The 20,849-nt window shown below is 34.7% G+C and overlaps 1 protein-coding gene across 2 annotated transcripts in view; it reads left to right on the plus strand.

Moving 5' to 3' along the window:
- Positions 1-20,849, plus strand: part of PPFIA2 (PTPRF interacting protein alpha 2) — a 474,519-nt gene that overhangs the window by 357,939 nt on the left and 95,731 nt on the right. For both annotated transcript variants that reach the window (XM_033866289.2, XM_033866290.2), the window contains exons 9-13: positions 10,303-10,449; positions 11,520-11,654; positions 16,967-17,050; positions 17,305-17,436; positions 18,983-19,045. In XM_033866289.2, coding sequence (XP_033722180.1) covers positions 10,303-10,449; positions 11,520-11,654; positions 16,967-17,050; positions 17,305-17,436; positions 18,983-19,045 — 561 coding nt within the window. The remainder of the gene's footprint in view (positions 1-10,302; positions 10,450-11,519; positions 11,655-16,966; positions 17,051-17,304; positions 17,437-18,982; positions 19,046-20,849) is intronic.

A 20,849-nucleotide genomic window follows, 5' to 3' on the forward strand; every position in this document is an offset into this window, starting at 1 on the left:
CACATGAAGTTTAGAAAAGCTAAGCAGTGTTTACCCATAACAGGGTTAATAAGTATCAAAAACTAGAATTTAAAGCAAGTATGTACTACTTCGTGCTCATGTTCTAAAGAAACACGTGTATGCCTTTAACTGAATTTATGGCTATTATAATTTTGTAAGATGTTTATATATGTAGGCTAAATTTAGAATTTTTTCTTGGGCTACAAAATTGACATAACATTCCTAGAGTTCTGTGTGAAAATGAAATTAACAATACAGAATTAATCATTGTAAGCAGCACTTTGAAGGAATAGTCTAAGATTGAAAACTACCCTCATTGGACTAAAAAATACAGGCAACAGAAAAAGTCAAAATCTTAAGCAAAAGCTTTTTAAATAGTAGCTTTTGTTTGGATGACTAAAATCTAGGAATGCATATATAATGTTGAAAAAAATTAGTTTGGATAATTTTTGCCAAATTGATGGATTAATTTTTGCATACATTTGAACATTAATATTAACATAATTAACCAAGTAGTCTTTAGTTTGGTCTTGAAGTTCAGCAAGACTAAGGTAGTCAAAAAGGCAACAAAATCTCATTCCAGATAGAAATGTTGCAGAGTGTGTTAGTTTCCTAGGGCTGCCATAACAAATTACAATAAAAGGGATGGCTTAAAACAACAGTAATTTATTCTCTCATAGTTCTGTAGACTATAAGTCCAAAATCAAGGTATCAACAGAGCCATACAGTATTCCCTCTGAAGGCTCTGGTGAAGTATTCTTCCTTGCGTCCTCTAGCTTCTGGTGGTTGCTAGCAATCCTTGGTGTTCTTGGCTGGTGGCAGTATAAAGACAATCTCTGTCTCCTTTTTCACATTGCACTTTTCTCTGTATATCTTCGTCCCCAAATCTTCCTTTCCCTATAAGAACACCAGTCACTGGATTTAAGGCCCACCCTATCCTGTATGATCTCATCTTAACTTGATTACATCTATAAAACCTTATTTACAAAGGATATCACGTTCCCAAGTCCTAAGTGAACATGAATTTTTCACTATTCCTCTCAGTACATAGAGATATTGTACATAAAGAAAGTGTCAGGAAATTAAGCTATGTGTTTGCAAGGCTTTGTAGCTCAGATTTCACATTGAAGATGGAGGGGAACATACAAAGGTATTGTCAAGAAGCAAGTTGGTCAGCAGGTTGGGAATAAGTAAGCAGGAAAAAAGACTAATGGCAAGATGACAGATTAGGCTATTAAGTGGGAGTTAGGGTAGAGGAGTTTTCAAGGATGATCCTAAATTTCTGTGCAGCACGGTGTCATTCCCTAGTCAAGTAATACTAGGTAGGGGGAGGCAGGGAGACTAAGGACAACATGATGAGTTTCTTTATAGAATATGACTTTTTAATTAATTTTAATTTTTTATATACACATAATTTTCAAAGTCAAATACTATCAAGAGAGTACAAATCTAAACACACATGTGCACAAAACACATGCATATAGAAAAAGCCACCACTTACCTCCCATCTCACTTCCCTGAAATTCTTTTTTTTCCCCCCCACTGTGTCCAAATTTCTTTTTTTTTTTAACATCTTTATTGGAGTATAATTGCTTTACAATGGTGTGTTAGTTTCTGCTTTATAACAAAGTGAATCAGTTATACGTATACATATGTTCCCATATATCTTCCCTCTTGCGTCTCCCTCCCTCCCTCCCATCCTCCCTATCCCACCCCTCCAGGCGGTCACAAAGCACCGAGCTGATCTCCCTGTGCTATGAGGCTGCTTCCCACTAGCTATCTATTTTATGTTTGGTAGTGTATATATGTCCATGCCACTCTCTCGCTTTGTCACAGCTTACCATTCCCCCTCCCCATATCCTCAAGTCCATTCTCTAGTAGGTCTGTGCCTTTATTCCTGTCTTACCCCTAGATTCTTCATGACCTTTTTTTTTTTTTTCTTAGATTCCATATATATGTGTTAGCATACGGTATTTGTTTTTCTCTTTCTGACTTACTTCACTCTGTGTGACAGGCTCTAGGTCCAACCACCTCACTACAAATAACTCAATTTCGTTTCTATTTATGGCTGAGTAATATTCCATTGTATATATGTGCCACATCTTCTTTATCCATTCATCTGCTAATGGACACATAGGTTGCTTCCATGTCCTGGCTATTGTAAATAGAGTTGCAGTGAACATTTTGGTACATGACTCTTTTTGAATTATGGTTTTCTCAGGGTATATGCCCAGTGGTGGGATTGCTGGGTCGTATGGTAATTCTATTTTTAGTTTTTTAAGGAACCTCCATACTGTTCTCCATAGTGGCTGTATCAATTTACATTCTCACCAGCAGTGCAAGAGTGTTCCCTTTTCTCCACACCCTCTCCAGCATTTATTGTTTCTAGATTTTTTGATGACGGCCATTCTGACTGGTGTGAGATGATATCTCATTGTAGTTTTGATTTGCATTTCGCTAATGATTAATGATGTTGAGCATTCTTTCATGTGTTTGTTGGCAATCTGTATATCTTCTTTGGAGAAATGTCTATTTAGGTCTTCTGCCCATTTTTGGATTGGGTTGTTTGTTTTTTTGTTATTGAGCTACATGAGCTACTTGTAAATATCAGAGAGTAATCCTTTGTCAGTTGCTTCATTTGCAAATATTTTCTCCCATTCTGAGGGTTGTCTTTTGGTCTTGTTTATGGTCTCCTTTGCTGTGCAAAAGCTTTTAAGTTTCTTAGGTCCCATTTGTTTATTTTTGTGTCTATTTCCATTTCTCTAGGAGGTGGGTCAAAAAGGATCTTGCTGTGATTTATGTCATAGAGTGTTCTGCCTATGTTTTCCTCTAAGAGTTTGATAGTTTCTGGCCTTACATTTAGGTCTTTAATCCATTTTGAGTTTATTTTTGTGTATGGTGTTAAGGAGTGTTCTAATTTCATACTTTTACATGTACCTGTCCAGTTTTCCCAACACCACTTACTGAAGAGGCTGTCTTTTCTCCACTGTATATTCTTGCCTCCTTTATCAAAAATAAGGTGACCATTTGTGCGTGGGTTTATCTCTGGGCTTTCTATCCTGTTCCGTTGATCTATATTTCTGTTTTTGTGCCAGTATCATACTGTCTTGATTACTGAAGCTTTGTAGTATAGTCTGAAGTCAGGGAGCCTGATTCCTCCAGCTGCATTTTTCATTCTCAATATTGCTTTGGCTATTCGGGGTCTTTTGTGTTTCCATACAAATTGCAAAAATTTTTGTTCTAGTTCTGTGAAAAATGCCACTGGTAGTTTGATAGGGATTGCATTGAATCTGTAGATTGCTTTGGGTAGTAGATTCATTTTCACAATGTTCATTTTTCCAATCCAAGAACATGGTATATCTCTCCATCTATTTGTATCATCTTTAATTTTTTTCATCAGTATCTTATAATTTTCTGCATACAGGTCTTTTGTCTCCTTAGGTAGGTTTATTCCTAGATATTTTATTCTTTTTGTTGCAATGGTAAATGGGAGTGTTTTCTTAATTTCACTTTCAGATTTTTCATCATTAGTATATAGGAATGCCAGAGATTTCTGTGCATTAATTTTCTATCCTGCTACTTGACCAAATTCATTGATTAGCTCTAGCAGTTTTCTGGTAGCGTCTTTAGAATTCTTTATGTATAGTATCATGTCATCTGCAAACAGTGACAGCTTTAGCTCTTCTTTTCCGATTTGCATTCCTTTTATTTCTTTTTCTTCTCTGATTGCTGTGGCTAAAACTTCCAAAACTATGTTGAATAAGAGTGGTGAGAGTGGGCAACCTTGGCTTGTTCCTGATCTTAGTGGAAATGGTTTCAGTTTTTCACCATTGAGGACAATGTTGGCTGTGGGTTTGTCATATATGGCCTTTATTATGTTGAGGAAAGTTCCCTCTATGCCTACTTTCTGCAGGTTTTTTTTATCATAAATGGGTGTTGAATTTAGTCAAAAGCTTTCTCTGCATCGATTGAGATGATCATATGGTTTTTCTCCTTCAATTGGTTAATATGGTGAATCACGTTGATTAATTTGCGTATAATGAAGAATCCTTGCATTCCTGGAAAAAAACCCACTTGATCATGTTGTATGATCCTTTTAATGTGCTGTTGGGTTCTGTTTGCTAGTATTTTGTTGAGGATTTTTGCATCTATATTCATCAGTGATATTGGCCTGCAGTTTTCTTTCTTTGTGACATCTTTGTCTGGTTTTGATATCAGGGTGATTGTGGCCTCATAGAATGAGTTTGGGAGTGTTCCTCTCTCTGCTATATTTTGGAAGAGTTTGAGAAGGATAGGTGTTAGCTCTTCTCTACACGTTTGATAGAATTCGCCTGTGAAGCCAACTGGTCTTGGGCTTTTGTTTGTTGGAAGATTTTTAATCACAGTTTCAATTTCAGTGCTTGTGATGGGTCTGTTCATATTTTCTGTTTCTTCTTTGTTTAGTCTCGGCAGGTTGTGCATTTCTGAGAATTTGTCCATTTCTTCCAGGTTGTCCATTTTATTGGCATAGAGTTGCTTGTAGTAATCTCTCATGATCCTTTGTATTTCTGCAGTGTCAGTTGTTACTTCTGCTTTTTCATTTTTAATTCTATTGATTTTTTTTTTTTTTTTTTGCGGTACGCGGGCCTCTCACTGCTCTCACTGTTGTGGCCTCTCCCATTGTGGAGCACAGGCTCCGGACATGCAGGCTCAGCAGCCATGGCGCACACACCCAGCCGCTCCGCAGCATGTGGGATCTTCCCGGACTGGGGCACGAACCTGTGTCCCCTGCATCGGCAGATGGACTCTCAACCACTGCGCCACCAGGGAAGCCCCTAATTCTATTGATTTGAGTCTTCTCCCTTTTTTTCTTGATGAGTCTGGCTAATGGTTTATCCATTTTGTTTATCTTCTCAAAGAACCAGCTTTTAGTTTTACTGATCTTTGCTATTGTTTCCTTAATTTCTTTTTCATTTATTTCTGATCTGATATTTATGATTTCTTTTCTTCTGCTAACTTTGGTGGTTTTTTGTTCTTCTTTCTCTAATTGCTTTAGGTGCAAGGTTTGGTTGTTTATTTGAGATGTTTCCTGTTTCTTAAGGTAGGATTGTATTGCTGTAAACTTCCCTCTTAGAACTGCTTTTGCTGCATCCCATAGGTTTTGGGTCATCGTGGTTTCGTTGTCTTTTGTTTCTAGGAATTTTTTGATTTCCTCTTTGATGTCTTCAGTGATCTCTTGCTTATTAAATAGTGTATTGTTTCACCTCCATGTGTTTGTATTTTTTACAGATCTTTTCCTGTAATTGATATCTAGTCTCACAGCGTTGTGGTCAGAAAAGATACTTGATACGATTTCAATTTTATTAAATTTACCAAGGCTTGATTTGTGACCCAAGATATTATCTATCCTGGATAATGTTCCATGAGCACTTGAGAAAAATGTGTATTCTCTTGATTTTGGATGGAATGTCCTATAAATATCAATTAAGTCCATCTTGTTTAATGTATCATTTAAAGCTTGTGTTTCCTTATTTATTTTCATTTTGGATGATCTGTCCATTGGTGAAAGTGGGGTGTTAAAGTCCCCTACTATGATTGTGTTACTGTCCATTTCCCCTTTTATGGCTGTTAGTATTTGCCTTATGTATTGAGGTGCTCCTATGTTGGGTGCATAAATATTTACAATTGTTATATCTTCATGGATCAATCCCTTGATCATTATGTAGTATCCTTCTTTGTCTCTTGTAATAGTCTCTATTTTAAAGTCTATTTTGTCTGATATGAGAATTGCTACTCCAGCTTTCTTTTGATTGCCATTTGCATGGAATATCTTTCTCCATCCCCTCACTTTCAGTCTGTATGTGTTCCTAGGTCTGAAGTGGGTCTCTTGTAGACAGCATACATACGGGTCTTGTTTTTGTATCCATTCAGCCAGTCTGTGTCTTTTGGTGGGAGCATTTAATCCATTTGTATTTAAGGTAATTATCAGTATGTAAATTCCTATTCTCATTTTCTTAATTGTTTTGGGTTTGTTATTGTAGGTCTTTTCCTTCTCTTGTGTTTCTTGCATAGAGAAGTTCCTTTAACATTTGTTGTAAAGCTGGTTTGTTGATGCTGAACTCTCTCAGCTTTTGCTTGTCTGTAAAGGTTTTAATTTCTCCATCAAATCTGAATGAGATCCTTTCTGGGTAGAGTAATCTTTGTTGTAGGTTCTTCTCCTTCATCACTTTAAATATGTCCTGCCACTCCCTTCTGGCTTGCAGAGTTTCTGCTGAAAGATCAGCTGTTAACCTTATGGGGATTCCCTTGTGTGTTATTTGTTGTTTTTCCCTTGCTGATTTAATATGTTTTCTTTGCATTTAATTTTTGATAGTTTGATTAATATGTGTCTTGGCGTGATTCTCCTTGGATTTATCCTGTATGGGACTCTCTCTGCTTCCTGGAGTTGATTAACTATTTCCTTTCCCATATTAGGGAAGTTTTCAACTATAATCTCTTCAAATATTTTCTCAGTCCCTTTCTTTTTCTCTTCTTCTTCTGGGACCCCTATAATTTGAATGTTGGTGCGTTTAATTTGTCCCAGAGGTCTCTGAGACTGTCCTCAGTTCTTTTCATTCTATTTCTTTATTCTGCTCTGCAGTAGTTATTTCCACTATTTTATCTTCCAGGTCACTTATCTGTTCTTCTGCCTCAGTTATTCTGCTATTCATCCCTTCTAGAGAATTTTTAATTTCATTTATTGTGTTGTTCATCATTGCTTGTTTCCTCTTTAGTTCTTCTAGGTCCTTGTTAAATGTTTCTTGCATTTTCTCTCTTCTATTTCCAAGATTTTGGATCATCTTTACTATCATTATTCTGAATTCTTTTTCAGGTAGACTGCCTATTTCCTCTTCATTTGTTAGGTCTGGTGGATGTTTACCTTGCTCCTTCCTCTGCTGTGTGTTTTTCTGTCTTCTCATTTTGCCTATCTTACTGTGTTTGGGGTCTCCTTTTCGCAGGCTGCAGGTTCATAGTTCCCGTTGCTTTTGGTGTCTGTCCCCAGTGGCTAAAGTTGGTTCAGTGGCTTGTGTAGGCTTCCTGGTGGAGGGGACTAGTGCGTGTGTTCTGGTGGATGAGGCTGGATCTTGTCTTTCTGGTGGGCAGGTCCATGTCTGGTGGTGTGTTTGGGGGTGTCTGTGGCCTTATTATGATTTTAGGCAGCCTCTCTGCTAATGGATGGGGCTGTGTTCCTGTCTTGCTAGTTGTTTGGCATAGGGTGTCCAGCACTGTAGCTTGCTGGTCGTTGAGTGAAGCTGGGTCTTGGTGTTGAGATGGAGATCTCTGGGAGACTTTCGCCATTTGATATTACGTGGAGCTGGGAGGTCTCTTGTGGACCAGTGTGCTGAAGTTGGCTCTCCCACCTCAGAGGCACAGCACTGACTCCTGGCTGGAGCACCAAGAGCCTTTCATCCACATGGCTCAGACTAAAAGAGAGAAAAAAATAGAAAGAAAAAAAGAAAGAAAGAAAGAAAGAGAGAGAGAGGGAGGTAGGGAGGGAGGGAGGAAGGAAGGATGAAAGGGGATAAAATAAAATAAAGTAGGATAAAATAAAGTCATTAAAATAAAAAATAACTTATGAAAAAAATTTAAAAAGTAAAAAAAAAAAAAAAAAAAAAAAGACAGAATCCCAGGACAAATAGTGAAAGCAAAGCTATACAGACAAAATCTCACACAGAAGCATACAAATACACACTCACAAAAAGAGAAAAAGGGAAGAAAAAAAATATATATATATATGTATATATATATATATATATATATATATATATATATATAGTTGCTCCCAAAGTCCACCTCCTCAATTTGGGATTATTTGTTGTCTATTCAGGTGTTCCACAGATGCAGGGTACATCAAGTTGATTGTGGAAGTTTAATCCGCTGCTCCTGAGGCTGCTGGGAGAAATTTCCCTTTCTCTTCTTTGTTAGCACAGCTCCCGGGGTTCAGGTTTGGATTTGGCCCCGCCTCTGCGTGTAGGTCTCCTGAGGGGTCTGGTCTTCGCTCAGACAGGACGGGGTTAAAGGAGCAGCTGCTTCGGGGGCTCTGGCTCACTCAGGCCGGGGGGGGGAGGGAGGGTATGCGGGGCGAGCCTGCGGCGGCAGAGGCCAGCGTGACGTTGCACCAGCCTAATGCGTGCCGTGCGTTCTCCCGGGGAAGTTGTCCCTGGATCCTGGGACCCTGGCAGTGGCGGGCTGCACAGGCTCCCAGAAGGGGAGGTGTGGAGAGTCCCTGAAATTCTTAATTTCAACCCTTTTAGCCATTACTTCTGGTATTTTCTCTTATTTAAACTTATCCTATGTCTTGCTGTTATATTATATGAGGATTTTAACTCTCTTCTTTCCCTTCCTTTCTCTTAACACCCATCCTTCCACTATAATCATCTCAAAATCACATTCAGTGTTACCATTATTATGACTATGTAAATAATTCCACAAATGATCCAAGTAGTCATTTTCAATGGTAATATTTCCTTTTGTATGGCTTTCTATTTTTCTAGGATTTTATTAATTACCTGGTAAGTAAATTTGCTTACTTATTTTTAAAGCTATGGTAAGTCTTTCCACCCACTCCAACAGTTTGGTTTCATAATTTCAATTCAGATTATGGACAATGGTCCATAATTTATCGGATAATTTATCATTCTTATTTTTAAGAATGAGAATAAGAATTCTCATTCTTATTTTCTTTGAATCATCTCTGTTTCCTCTGCTCTCCACCTCTGATCTGTACCAAATTTTTTATAAGCCTGTTTCATTCTTCTTGCTATTGTTATGGGATTTACCTCTACTAGCACCTTGAAAATTCAGGAGAAAAAGTGACCAAATCCCTGAATTAGAAAAGGCATAGGGTTTCCCTGGTGGCGCAGTGGTTGAGAGTCTGCCTGCCAGTGCCGGGGACACGGGTTCGTGTCCCAGTCCGGGAAGATCCCACATGCCGCGGAGTGGCTGGGCACGTGAGCCATGGCCGCTGAGCCTGCGCGTCTGGAGCCTGTGCTCCTCAACGGGAGAGGCCACAGCAGTGAGAGGCCCGTGTACCGAAAAAAAAAAAAAAAAAAAAAAAGAAAAGAAAAGGCATAAAACCCAGAATACAGATAATGACTGAACTTTGAGGGAAGGTGGGACACCTGTTCTAAACTAAAAGATAGAGGTTAAGGATTTATGTGGATGTAGTTAAATTTCCAGATGGTGGTTAGGGAAGATGAGGAAGCTGAAGGACTGTCCATTTAAGGGCTTCTATTTCTGTTGGAAAATTAGAATGGAATTTATCTGTTCTGTGCATGTGGCAGGATTGACTCTGGATCTTGTAGGAGAGTAACAAAGAGACTGCTTAGGAACAAGTGGTCAAAGAAACCTGGATGGTAATAAATGGAAAACACCACCATCTCCTCAATGTCAGGCTCCTTATGCAAAGGAGCTTCCCAAATTATCAGAAAACCACACCAGGCCCAAGATGCTCACTTCTGCAGCTGATTTTTCCCAATATCTCAAAAAAGTAGGTTATCTACCTACTAATAAATTCCCATGTAAGCTATTAGGAAGATAAAATCATTTCCATGTTATCTATGAATTATATGGTTTAAAATTATTGCTTAATGTAGTTAATATTATATTAATAATATAGTATTTAAAATCATCACTTCATTTGCACCAATAACTGATTTTCCCCTAGAGATTTGTGTTCGTTGAGTTCTATAAATTCTTTTTCATTGGAATATATCATATTCCAATTAAACAAGGGAAATGGTTAAGTTCCAAAGTAAATTCGTCAATTCATTTGTGAGTGTGATTCAAATTTACTTTTTTTTTTTCATTTTTGCCTTCTCTTTTAACCACTGAGCTATTCTTACTTATACATGACAATAAGGATACTGATGATATTTATTATCCTTCTTTGAAAAACCCTTTGCAATTTTGAACTATAGCCACCATTTTACCAATTTTATGGTTTGCAACTCTACCCATAATTATACTTATTTCTACTGTGTAATGAACTAATTTTTCTGCCACTTCTTTTCTAAGAATACCAAGTCTACAGTAAGGAGTTTTAAAATGTGCTCCATTGCATTCTCAGATAGAGAAAGCTTTTTGCTAACCCAAGATGGAAGAAGAATTCTGACAAATAAGTTGAGAAAACTCACATGAAATCTTGCATCCCCTTAATGAAAAGAAAGGAATGAATATTTACCTCAAGAAAGCAATAGTTTCTTTTATAGCTCACTATTTAATTTAAATAATAAGACAATACATAAACTAAGAATCTGATTTTTTAAATTATTTTAATTGTAGGCCATGGCACAGAAGGAAGATATGGAAGAAAGAATCACGACCCTTGAGAAGCGTTACCTCAGTGCTCAGAGAGAATCTACCTCCATACATGACATGAATGACAAACTAGAAAATGAGTTAGCAAATAAAGAGGCCATCCTACGGCAGGTTCAGTATCTCTATCTTGGTTTTGTTCTGGTCTGTGTGTTCTCACCATTCTCACAAAACATGGAGTAAATAAAATATGGTATTCTTTGGTAATCAATCATTCTCTAAAATTTATAACAAAGCTAACTAAACAGATGTGATTTTCAGTATGTAATCTAGAAATCTATCTTAATAATAATAAAAATAATGACTAATATTTACTTTGGATCTAGACATGAACCAGAAACTGTGCTAAACAGTTTACATGTATTACCTCACTTAAATCCAACCACCACCTGTAAGTACAATTATTATACTGTAAAGTATAATAATTATTATATAATTATTATACTGAGGAGTAAAGTAAGTACAATTATTATACTGAGGAAACTAAGGTTCAGAGACATGAATCCTCTCCTAAGGTCACACATACGGTAATTGCAGAGTCAATAATGGAAACCTAAGTCTATTCGGCTCTAGAGAAGGAGTGGGCAAACTATGGCCCATGTGCCAAAACTATGGCTCTGTTTTATAAATTAAGGTTTATTGAAACATAGACATACCCATTCATTTAATCATTGTCTATGACTGCTTTTGTGCTACAACAGTAAAATTGAATAGTTGGAACAGAGACTTTATGATACACAAAGCCTAAAATAATTACCATCTGGCCTTCACAGGAAAAGTCTTCCAACTTCATCTCTAGAGCCTGGACTCTCAATCATTATGCTACATTCCCTCTCCTACTCCAGCTAATGTTACGATTTTCAGTATGTTGCTATTATGGTGTATCTGAAGTCTTAGTACTAAGTTGTATTCCATTTGTCCAGGTTAATACTCACTATTAACTTCTTTTCTTTTTGCTGCCGTCAGTAAAAGGTTTTCTTTTTTTAATGTGCTGAATTTATTAAGGATTATGGATAAGTAATATATGAAAACATGAGAACAATAATCTCTTTGCACAGTAGGTATGGTAGTAGTAGCTTATTTTAACTCTAGAAGAGTGGCTTGAAGTCCACAGCCCCTGGTGACTGGTGTTTGCTATCCTAACTGTGACAATTTAAGTGTCTCTTTTTTCGTCCCTATTTCAGATGGAAGAGAAGAATAGACAGTTACAAGAGCGTCTTGAGCTAGCTGAGCAAAAGTTGCAGCAAACTATGAGAAAAGCTGAGACCTTACCTGAAGTAGAGGCTGAACTGGCTCAGAGAATTGCAGCCCTGACAAAGGTACTGCAATAAAACAGTTGGTCAACTTAGATATACTTATAGAAATGACTAGTAATCAAAATGGAATATATGAAGATTTTCTTTAAGCTTTATGAAGATTAAGTTTATTTAATCTTTACTCTATTGGTCTGTTATTTAGATGAATTTTTATGTTACACATATTTATGTTGAAATGAATGACTGATATATATGATATGATGATTCCTTTGCCTATTTAAACATTAACAAAAACGAACAAAATATCACATCCTTAGAGTTAATTTTCCATGGTTATATTTGCACATATGGATATACATGAGACATAATAATTTAGTAAGCTCAACATAAATTGTACAGTATTAGAAATGTAGGAGATATCATAAGCAGTTGATTCCTTTCTGACTGTGGTATGAAAAAATTTTGTTAGAAGTTAGACATTAGATTTGTAGAAGTCTAAAGCCATTAAATAGTCAGAAAGTGATTTTAATAGTTGTAATTTCTTCTGAACCAATTAAAATCAATAATATTCTGAAGCATGTTCAAAATTAACTGCTATGTTATGGACATTAGATTCTGCAATTATATGCATATTTTAGAATTTAGCAACCATTATAATGCTAAAACGACTATTCTTACCTTTCACAGTCAAATGGAATGGCATTGCTTGAAAGTCACATGTCACTAGAATAAAAGTACAGATTTTGCCACTAAAAGCATGTTTGACTTTTAATATCAATTCAAAAATTTACACACATTTTAGATGTTCACATAGTCATTACCATGTGCTGTTTTCCACACCACTGCAGTAAACGGGTCAGATAGATACATGAACTGCAAGTTATAAATTCTGGCATTAGGGATTATCCAAAACAACTGATGCAACAAAATAAAAGTAGCCACATATAGTTACTTTTGGAAAAGTAAATAATTAAAGAGGAACAGTAAACTGTTGCCTATTAGTTAAAATAGGGTAGTTAAACAGGTAGTGAAAAGACAAACAGTTGACAAAGCAGAAAGTATTGGTATAGTTTGTTGTAGAGTATTGGACTAACTAGCTGAATGAAACTTTAGTCTGATTAGGGTGATACAATCTGGATCCTTCCACAGTCACAGACCATGCCATAAACCACTCTGGAAATTTCAGAGATGTGTGATTTCTAAAATAAATATAAACTTATTTAATTTTAGAAATATTATTGAAATTATATAAAAAATGCAAACATAGTAGTATGCTATTTTTTCTTGCAAACACATTTAAAATTACTATAATATGGATTAAGATATGTATACTTAGGCTTTTCATTTGAGGAATATAAAGAAATTTTATAAAGAGTTATCTTATTGAACTGAACTATTTAAGGGGGAGTTAGGCAGGTGGCTAAATAATAAAAGTAACTTTTGTAATATTTTAGTGTAAAATAATCAATAGTGTCATAAGTAAACTATAAGAAAGTCTGGAATCTCTCCCCCAAAAACATAACTTAAAATTCAGCAAAAAATTGCCCCAAATTAACCTCTGATGGATTGAGAATAAAGCATAATTTAAAATACAATACTTGACATATGAAGCTTTAAAAATTCCTAAGAATCCTTAATTTAGAATGTAAAACAAAACAACTTAAAATAGGTGTCTCATCTGTTTTTCCCTCTATTTTATTTTACTGAGGTCATATTTGATACATATATTCACTTATGCACCCAAAGTAACTTCCTCAGTTCACTCCTACCTGATAATATATTGCTAAAATTCCACTTCATCTGGAATTAAAAGAGAATAGAAAGGGAATTAAAAGGGAATAGACCCCTTTGATTTCCTCACTTTTCAGGAGTTTTACCTCTCTTAAAAAGTATGAAAATGTTAGAATTCACTCTGCTTGTCCTTTTTACTGCTTTCTCTCCTGACTGGCTCTGTATCAACATTATTTCAGATATACAGTTTGTAGATTATCGCCATATTTAATTCATTATTCACACGCCTCTGGTGCTGAGATTTTATTTTCAGTGTACTCCCTCTGCTTGTAACCCTTTTATAACATTTGAAGATCAGTCTTTCATTTGCTCTCCCAAGCTTTATGGCTAAAAAGATTTTTGACCATATTCTTATCTCTGTTCTCAAGACCTTTAGGGACTGTCTCTAAAACCGGTTTTAGTTATTCATTACTTCAATTCCAATTTGTTTTCAATGTCTTATTATTGATCTCCATAGTCTTTTCTACGTCATAATGTTTTTGACTTCTCACTAATTTATGATTTATGCTTAGTTTAGGCTCCCTCTCCTATATTTTGAATGATATTGTTAACAATCCTTCATATATTTTAATTGGCCTATAAGTATTTTTTCTGCTTTTATTATCTGCCACTATTGTTTTCTTCTCTTTGGCCCTCCTCTCTTTAAATTTGATTGCTTCTCCATTTCCAGATATATTCACATTCTTCTCAAAACTATTTCTGCCTATAAAAGAAAACTGTAAAGTTTTCTTCTAAAACTTTAGCTCGTTTGAAAATTGCCTTGTCACATTAAAGAGTGAAACCAAAATAAGCCCTATATCCCATCAAGGAGTCAAAATATAGAAGATTGTTCTTATGTGACTATAGTATTTACACCAGTTGCTTAAATTGCAGTCTTCATAAGGTTAAGGTGAACATAAATCAATAGTGGTTGCAAATTGATCCAGTGTTTGTTTAGAGATGATGTCTGAATTTATTCTTTGGTTGATAAGAATATCTTTTTTTTTGCCAGTGTGGGGGGGTGTGTGTGTAAAAATAGGTAGCTAAAGCTCATTTAAAAAGGCTTTTAGAAAGTAAGAAGTATTGAATAATGGCTAGGGATAAAATTTAAAATTTGGCTTTGGTGAGTGTATATACAATTAAATAATAACATTTTGGGATCCCAGTCTTATTATTTATGATGTTTACTTCTTTAATTAAAATGCATATTCCTCAGCAAGGACATAATTCATCTTGAATTCCATAAGGTATTTCATTCATTTTTAGTACCAATAAAAAGTATCAACAATAACAGTGATTTAAACATGACAGAATTCTCGTTTAATCTCTGAAGTGAATTTTCACAATGTTTGGTGTGTTTTCAGTAGTTAAGATGGAAACAGCTAGAAGTTTTAAGGACCTACTGACTTACTTGTATATTTGAATAAACAGTTTTGGAAATTGAAATGTTCATGCCTTGACTACCTTGAGTCAGTCACCAGATTAATTGTCATAACATTAACTGCTTGTTAAAATGTACTTTTGAGAGATTACAGATATGTTTAAGAATTTAAAATACATAATTTCAGCAACATTTTGAACCATTTACTATATTCTTAATTGAATTATAAATTTTAAAAAATATTATAAAATCATTTTGTGGCATTTGAAGACTATGGTAGCATTCTGTGTTGCTTCTGGTTGAGGAGAGAAATTGGTTATTTGTTATTTCTTCATTATTTTCCTGATTTATGAAATAAGAATATCAGAAGGAAAATCTTTCAAAATGTAAACGTTTAGTTATTTGCATAAGCACAGCCGTTAAATGTTTATTTTATAGATTAAGTTGGAATTTCTTGCATAAAATAGTACATATGCATATGAACCAATACATGAATAGGTTACTATTTCTTTTCAGGTACTGCATGATATATTTATATATAGTCCTATATTTGCATAAAGTACATTTCACTGTTTTAGAATAAACTTATAAAATGTAATAGAATATGCTCTGGAGTTAAATTTTGTTATCCTGACATAGGGTACTTTGGCTGTTGTGATTATTTACCTTGTAATTATGATTAAAATGTTGATGTAACTTTACATGTAATCTGTGCATAACATACTAATACAACTCAGCTATCAGCAATGTCACATGTGTTGAACACTCTGCATCTGTGGTAACCTGACATTCACCTCCAAGACATGTAACTAACCTTGGCACTGGACAAACATTAGCTCACAAAAGGCACTGTGCTGCCTATTCACTTTAGGGCACTATTTTGTTTCCATAGCAACAAATCAATGCAGAATCAGTTTTAGAGTGGTCCCTAGTATCATTCAGGAGAATTCACAATAAGTTTTCTTGTCCTCACAGCATTATTTTCACTTTATTTGAGGACTTCTAATCATTTTCATTTAAAATGTCGAATTAAGGCTATGTCTAAGAATAGGCGCTGAGGTTCTACACCTACAGCCATAGTTTGTATTCAGAGACCAGAAGTCATTTTGTAAGTTTGCCAGTGCTGCTGAGGAAACAATCCTGCTTGAATTGGAGAATACTCATAATAATTAACCCCGTGGCTTAGCTTTTTCTCTAATTTCTACAGAGCTGGGTTTATAATAAATTTTGTTCCAAATTTATTTCACCTGAGTCATTGGCTTGGCCTACTCCTCAATATTGAGGTACTTTGTTTCCATTATTTTTAAGTAATATGATAAACAAACAAACAACCCAAAATATAAAACTTTTAACAATCTATCAGAGACATATTCTAGTGTTTGGTTTCCCATAATTCCAATTATTACATGACTCTTTCAGAGTTGCTTTAATTCATTCTGTAGTGGTCTTTCATTGCCAGCCATCACTAACCTTCCATACCTTAGGTTGGTAGCTTTTTATTTGAGCATATCATTATTTTTCACTTATAACCATCAATTTCATCATATTCACCGGATATCAGTGTAGTTCTTTCCACATAAAATTCTATTAAAGTATTAAATTTGCTGTCACGTTTTTCTTTTAAGCATTCTGTGCTATGTTCTGTTCAGTGTCAGTGCCTTTAGTTCTGATTTTTCAATTTTGTCCCTCTCCTTTTCCTTGACTCGTTAGTCTGATCCAACCTCTTCTACCTCATCTGATGATTATCAATATGTTATGGAAGCTAAACTACAAGAAATGATCTCCATACGTAGGAAGGTAGTCCTACTGGACTTTACTTTCTATTGCTAAATAGAATTCATCTAAGTTTTTCTTTTCATTTGTAAAAATTATGTTACTTTTATTTATTGATAATCGACCATCTGTGCAGTTCAGTGCTTCAGGAGCTTAAGATTGGACAATGGCAGGTTTGTGTTCAAACCATGCACAGTCTGCATGTTACATTTGGCTGATTTCATTGCTCATAAATAACTCCGATGTTTTGCTGATGCTTGGATGTAACAGGCCTTTGTAGCTGACACATTTCAAGCAATGCTGTTCAGCTGCCTGTTTAAAAAAAGTTTATTTTTTGAAAACTACATTTGCGGTTGGTAGTAGCTTGCTTTACATTTTATTTCAGTTTATTTAGAGGAAAAGTGTTAACCATATCTTACATGTCAGGTGCATTCTTCATATTTCTTAACAGGCTGAAGAAAGACATGGAAACATTGAAGAACGTATGAGGCATCTAGAAGGTCAACTTGAAGAGAAAAATCAAGAACTTCAAAGAGTATGTATTTTAAGACCATCCCTCTCAAGCATCAGTTTATGGATTTATATTCTACATATAAGAACTGAATGTCTTTCTTGATTATAGGTTATATTTAAAATGATATGGCTATGCCCTGTGCATTAAAAAAAGTTTCTGCCAATTTAATCAAAACAGACATAAAATTAAATCCAGTTTTAAAAGTAGAAAAAACAAACCCAAATATTTTAAGTGATTTTTATGTTAAATTTATTTATTTATTTTTTGAATGTAAGGCTAGGCAAAGAGAGAAAATGAATGAGGAGCACAACAAAAGATTATCCGATACTGTGGATAGACTTCTGACTGAATCCAATGAACGCTTACAGCTACACTTAAAGGAACGAATGGCTGCTCTAGAAGAGAAGGTAAAAGGACCAGTAGAATCACATGGTTATCAGCTATGTTCTTACGATCATGTTTGTTTTACACTCTGCTACAATCATTGCATTGTTCAGATGATCCATTTACTTTCCTTAATTTAAAAAAAGCCTGATATATTCTTAAAAGTGAACAAATAGTTTCTGTAAAAATATGTAAGATCAATTTTTAAATGAATAAAAAATGTTACATGGTATATAAATCTTACATATTAGCATGATCATATAAGACAAAGGTATTAAAACATGTTGCACTTTTGTGAGGAAAATATTTCATTTGTCTTTCATGTGGTATGCAAAAACGAAGAGTAAGACAAAAATTAGGAGTGTGGGGGGAGGCTTGCTTTGAACCATACAAATGTTTCAAGTAACTGAATCTACTGCTAGTCTAAAAGCCAAAATGTGAGTGAGTTTATATCACCAATAGCACTAGTGTCAGTCCCACCACAGAGTTTAGAAATGCAAAACTTTCAGCTGCATTGTTTCCAAAAAAGTGTTTCTGTACAATCTACAACTTCATTCACAGTTAATATGTCCGATTAATAGTTGGTGACTACCTGACCAGCAAGAGCTAGTGAGCTGGTTGCCAATTCCAGAGTATAAAAAAAGGTAGGGACTAAAACCTAGGTGGAGAAATCATTTTGGAAATTTAGATGGAATGCCAATCGCTACCTAAGCTAGACATTTTCCCCTGCTCCATACAATAAACCAAAATAGGAAAAATGTTTCAATGAAATGTTAAAGCAGTTTGATTAATTTACCCATTAAGAAGTCATAAGGCATGCCTTCTTCCCATTCAGCACCAAATGCATGCGAATAACCACACTCGTGTTTTAATTTAACTCTATAAATGTGAAAAGAATACATTATTTTAAATCATGCTTTGTAATACTATAAGAAAAGCATAAAGCTTTTACAACAGTAATACTTTTATGGCAAGGATTTTTTTCAAATCTATGATGCAAGTTATTTCCACATCATGATATGTAACATTAGTTTTTAAAAAAGCTAATATTTTGTTTTTATTTATCTAATAATTTAAACATTATTAGAAATTGTTAATTACATATTTGAAATAAAGATCCAGAAATTGAACTTTTAAAAAAATCTGATCTTACAATTTCTTCTTTCTTCGGGTAGTAAAAATGAGTTTATCTGAATTCTTCTCTATGATAGCTTTGGCTAATATTTTACTTTTTATTCACTTTTTCTCATTTGAAAAGTAACCTAATTATTTCAAATTTTAAAAAGACTGGGAAGAGGCAGCCAGAAATAGCTTAAAAGTTAATATTTATCTTATTTGTCAATCCAAGTGTTACAAAATGACATTTCCTATTTAAATTATGTATTTCTAAAAATGTTAAGGTGTCTTGTTTAAAGATTCCATTGAAACTTGGTTTCCATGGAAACAAAAAAATAGATGTACCAAGGAAGGAATCAAAGAAGATTCTTGAGTGATAAAAAATTAATCTACACATTTAATTATTTTCTGTTTTATTTATTATTTATCTGTTTTTTTTTTTCTTTTCTGTAGAATGTCTTAATTCAAGAATCAGAAACTTTCAGAAAGAATCTGGAAGAATCTTTACATGACAAGGTATTATGGAAGCTTACATTTTGCCCAGTTTTCTATTTCACATTGGTGAATATTTTGTTATAAAATAAATTTGATAATAAATAATTTTAGGATGTTATCTTTTAAAAATATTTTAACTTTTATATTATACATACAGAAAAGTGTACATATATAGGGAGAGCTTGATGAATTTTTACAAACCAAACACACTGAAAATCAACATCCTGGAAGCCCCACTTAGCATATAATCACTACTCTTATCCTAAAGGATAATCACTAGCTTAACTTCTAACAGAAAAAAAATGGTTTTGACTTTTTTCATGCTTTATATAAATGGGATAAAAATGTATGCACTGATTTGTGTCTAGTTTGAGATATTATTTTAACAGAAACGTATTAAATACCTACTGTGCATAAAATTGTACTGTTATATTTGCAAACATGAACTTAGTTCTAAAAGTCTAATTGAGGAGAGAAAATTGAAAATTGAAAAGTCTAATTGAGGAGAGAAAACACAAAACAATGAGTTGTAGAGTCACAGATGCCAAGTGTCAAATGAATGAAAGATAGTAAGAACTACAGGTAGGATAGATCAATATACATCGCTGCTATAAAGAAGGCTTCAGAATGCTTTAAGATAGGACTGTTTTGCAAGGCTTTCAGATACAGTGCCTGTGCCATGATTGCAAGTACTTAGAGTGGGGAGGAGGTGAGTAGTGACTTTGATATCTTAAATAATAATGGACATAACAGTTTGGCTGGAATCAGTTATTCTTATTGTAGGATATGTGACAGACTAGGCAGATAAGGACCAGATTATAAAATGTTAAAAGCTGTAATTGCTAATGTGTTTTCCTCCTTCCTTAACATGTAGAATTCTTGTTTGCAATTTTGTCTTATTTCATTTTGTTCAGTATCAGTAAATGAAATAATATAAAATCACTAACTTAAGAAGTGACTTATAGATGTATATTAAACAAAAGATGGAAGGAATGGAAACAGAGAAAGGAGGGAGAGAGGGAGTAATAGAAGGAAGGAAGGAAGGGAGGAAGAGAGGGAGGAAGGGAGGGAAGGAAGGAGGGAAGGGAAGGAGATCTGGCAACGGTATGTCATTTGGAAGGTATTGGAAAAGATGAGAGAATAAAGATAAGAAAGAACAATTGTACATTTAACTGAATTGAATACTACATATTATGATGTTAATTTAAAAAATAACTATTTAGTCCCACGGTCAGAATGTACACACCCTTAAACCCAGAAAATATAGGTGTATTAGAGCAATACAATATGGTGCCTAGAAGATAGCATCTAATTCTTTCTAAAGTAGTTCAGAAAGTCTACAGTGAAGAAGATAACATTTCACCAGGCTCTTGAAGGCACATTTGATCTTAACAAATAAAGAATGGTAGGGAAGAAGATGATAACTATGCAATAGCACAGAGAAAACAAAGATGGTTGATTTGCTGAATCACCAGAAGTTTGCTGTGACTGGTTGTGTTTAAAGAACTAGGGTGTAAACAGATTGTGAATTCGGGACTTAATCCTGTTATGGAATGTTATGTTATCCAAAGCTCTGTGTGCTTCTGGCAAGATCCCCAGAACCCACTCCCCAACCTCCTACCCAAGCCTGTAGCTCCAAAAGTCTGCCCAGGCAACCCGCAGTACTAATCATTCCATGCTTTGCATCCCTGTTCATGTCAATCATTAGAGGCAGCAAATCCCAGGTCATACCTCATTTCTGAATATCATTCCATACAGCTGAGCACATTTCCTCATCTAACCACATCTCCTATAACTCCTCAAATTTTCACTCGATTATATTTAA

This window comes from Tursiops truncatus, chromosome 11, assembly GCF_011762595.2.
Source record: "Tursiops truncatus isolate mTurTru1 chromosome 11, mTurTru1.mat.Y, whole genome shotgun sequence".
Classification (NCBI taxonomy): Eukaryota; Metazoa; Chordata; class Mammalia; order Artiodactyla; family Delphinidae; genus Tursiops; species Tursiops truncatus.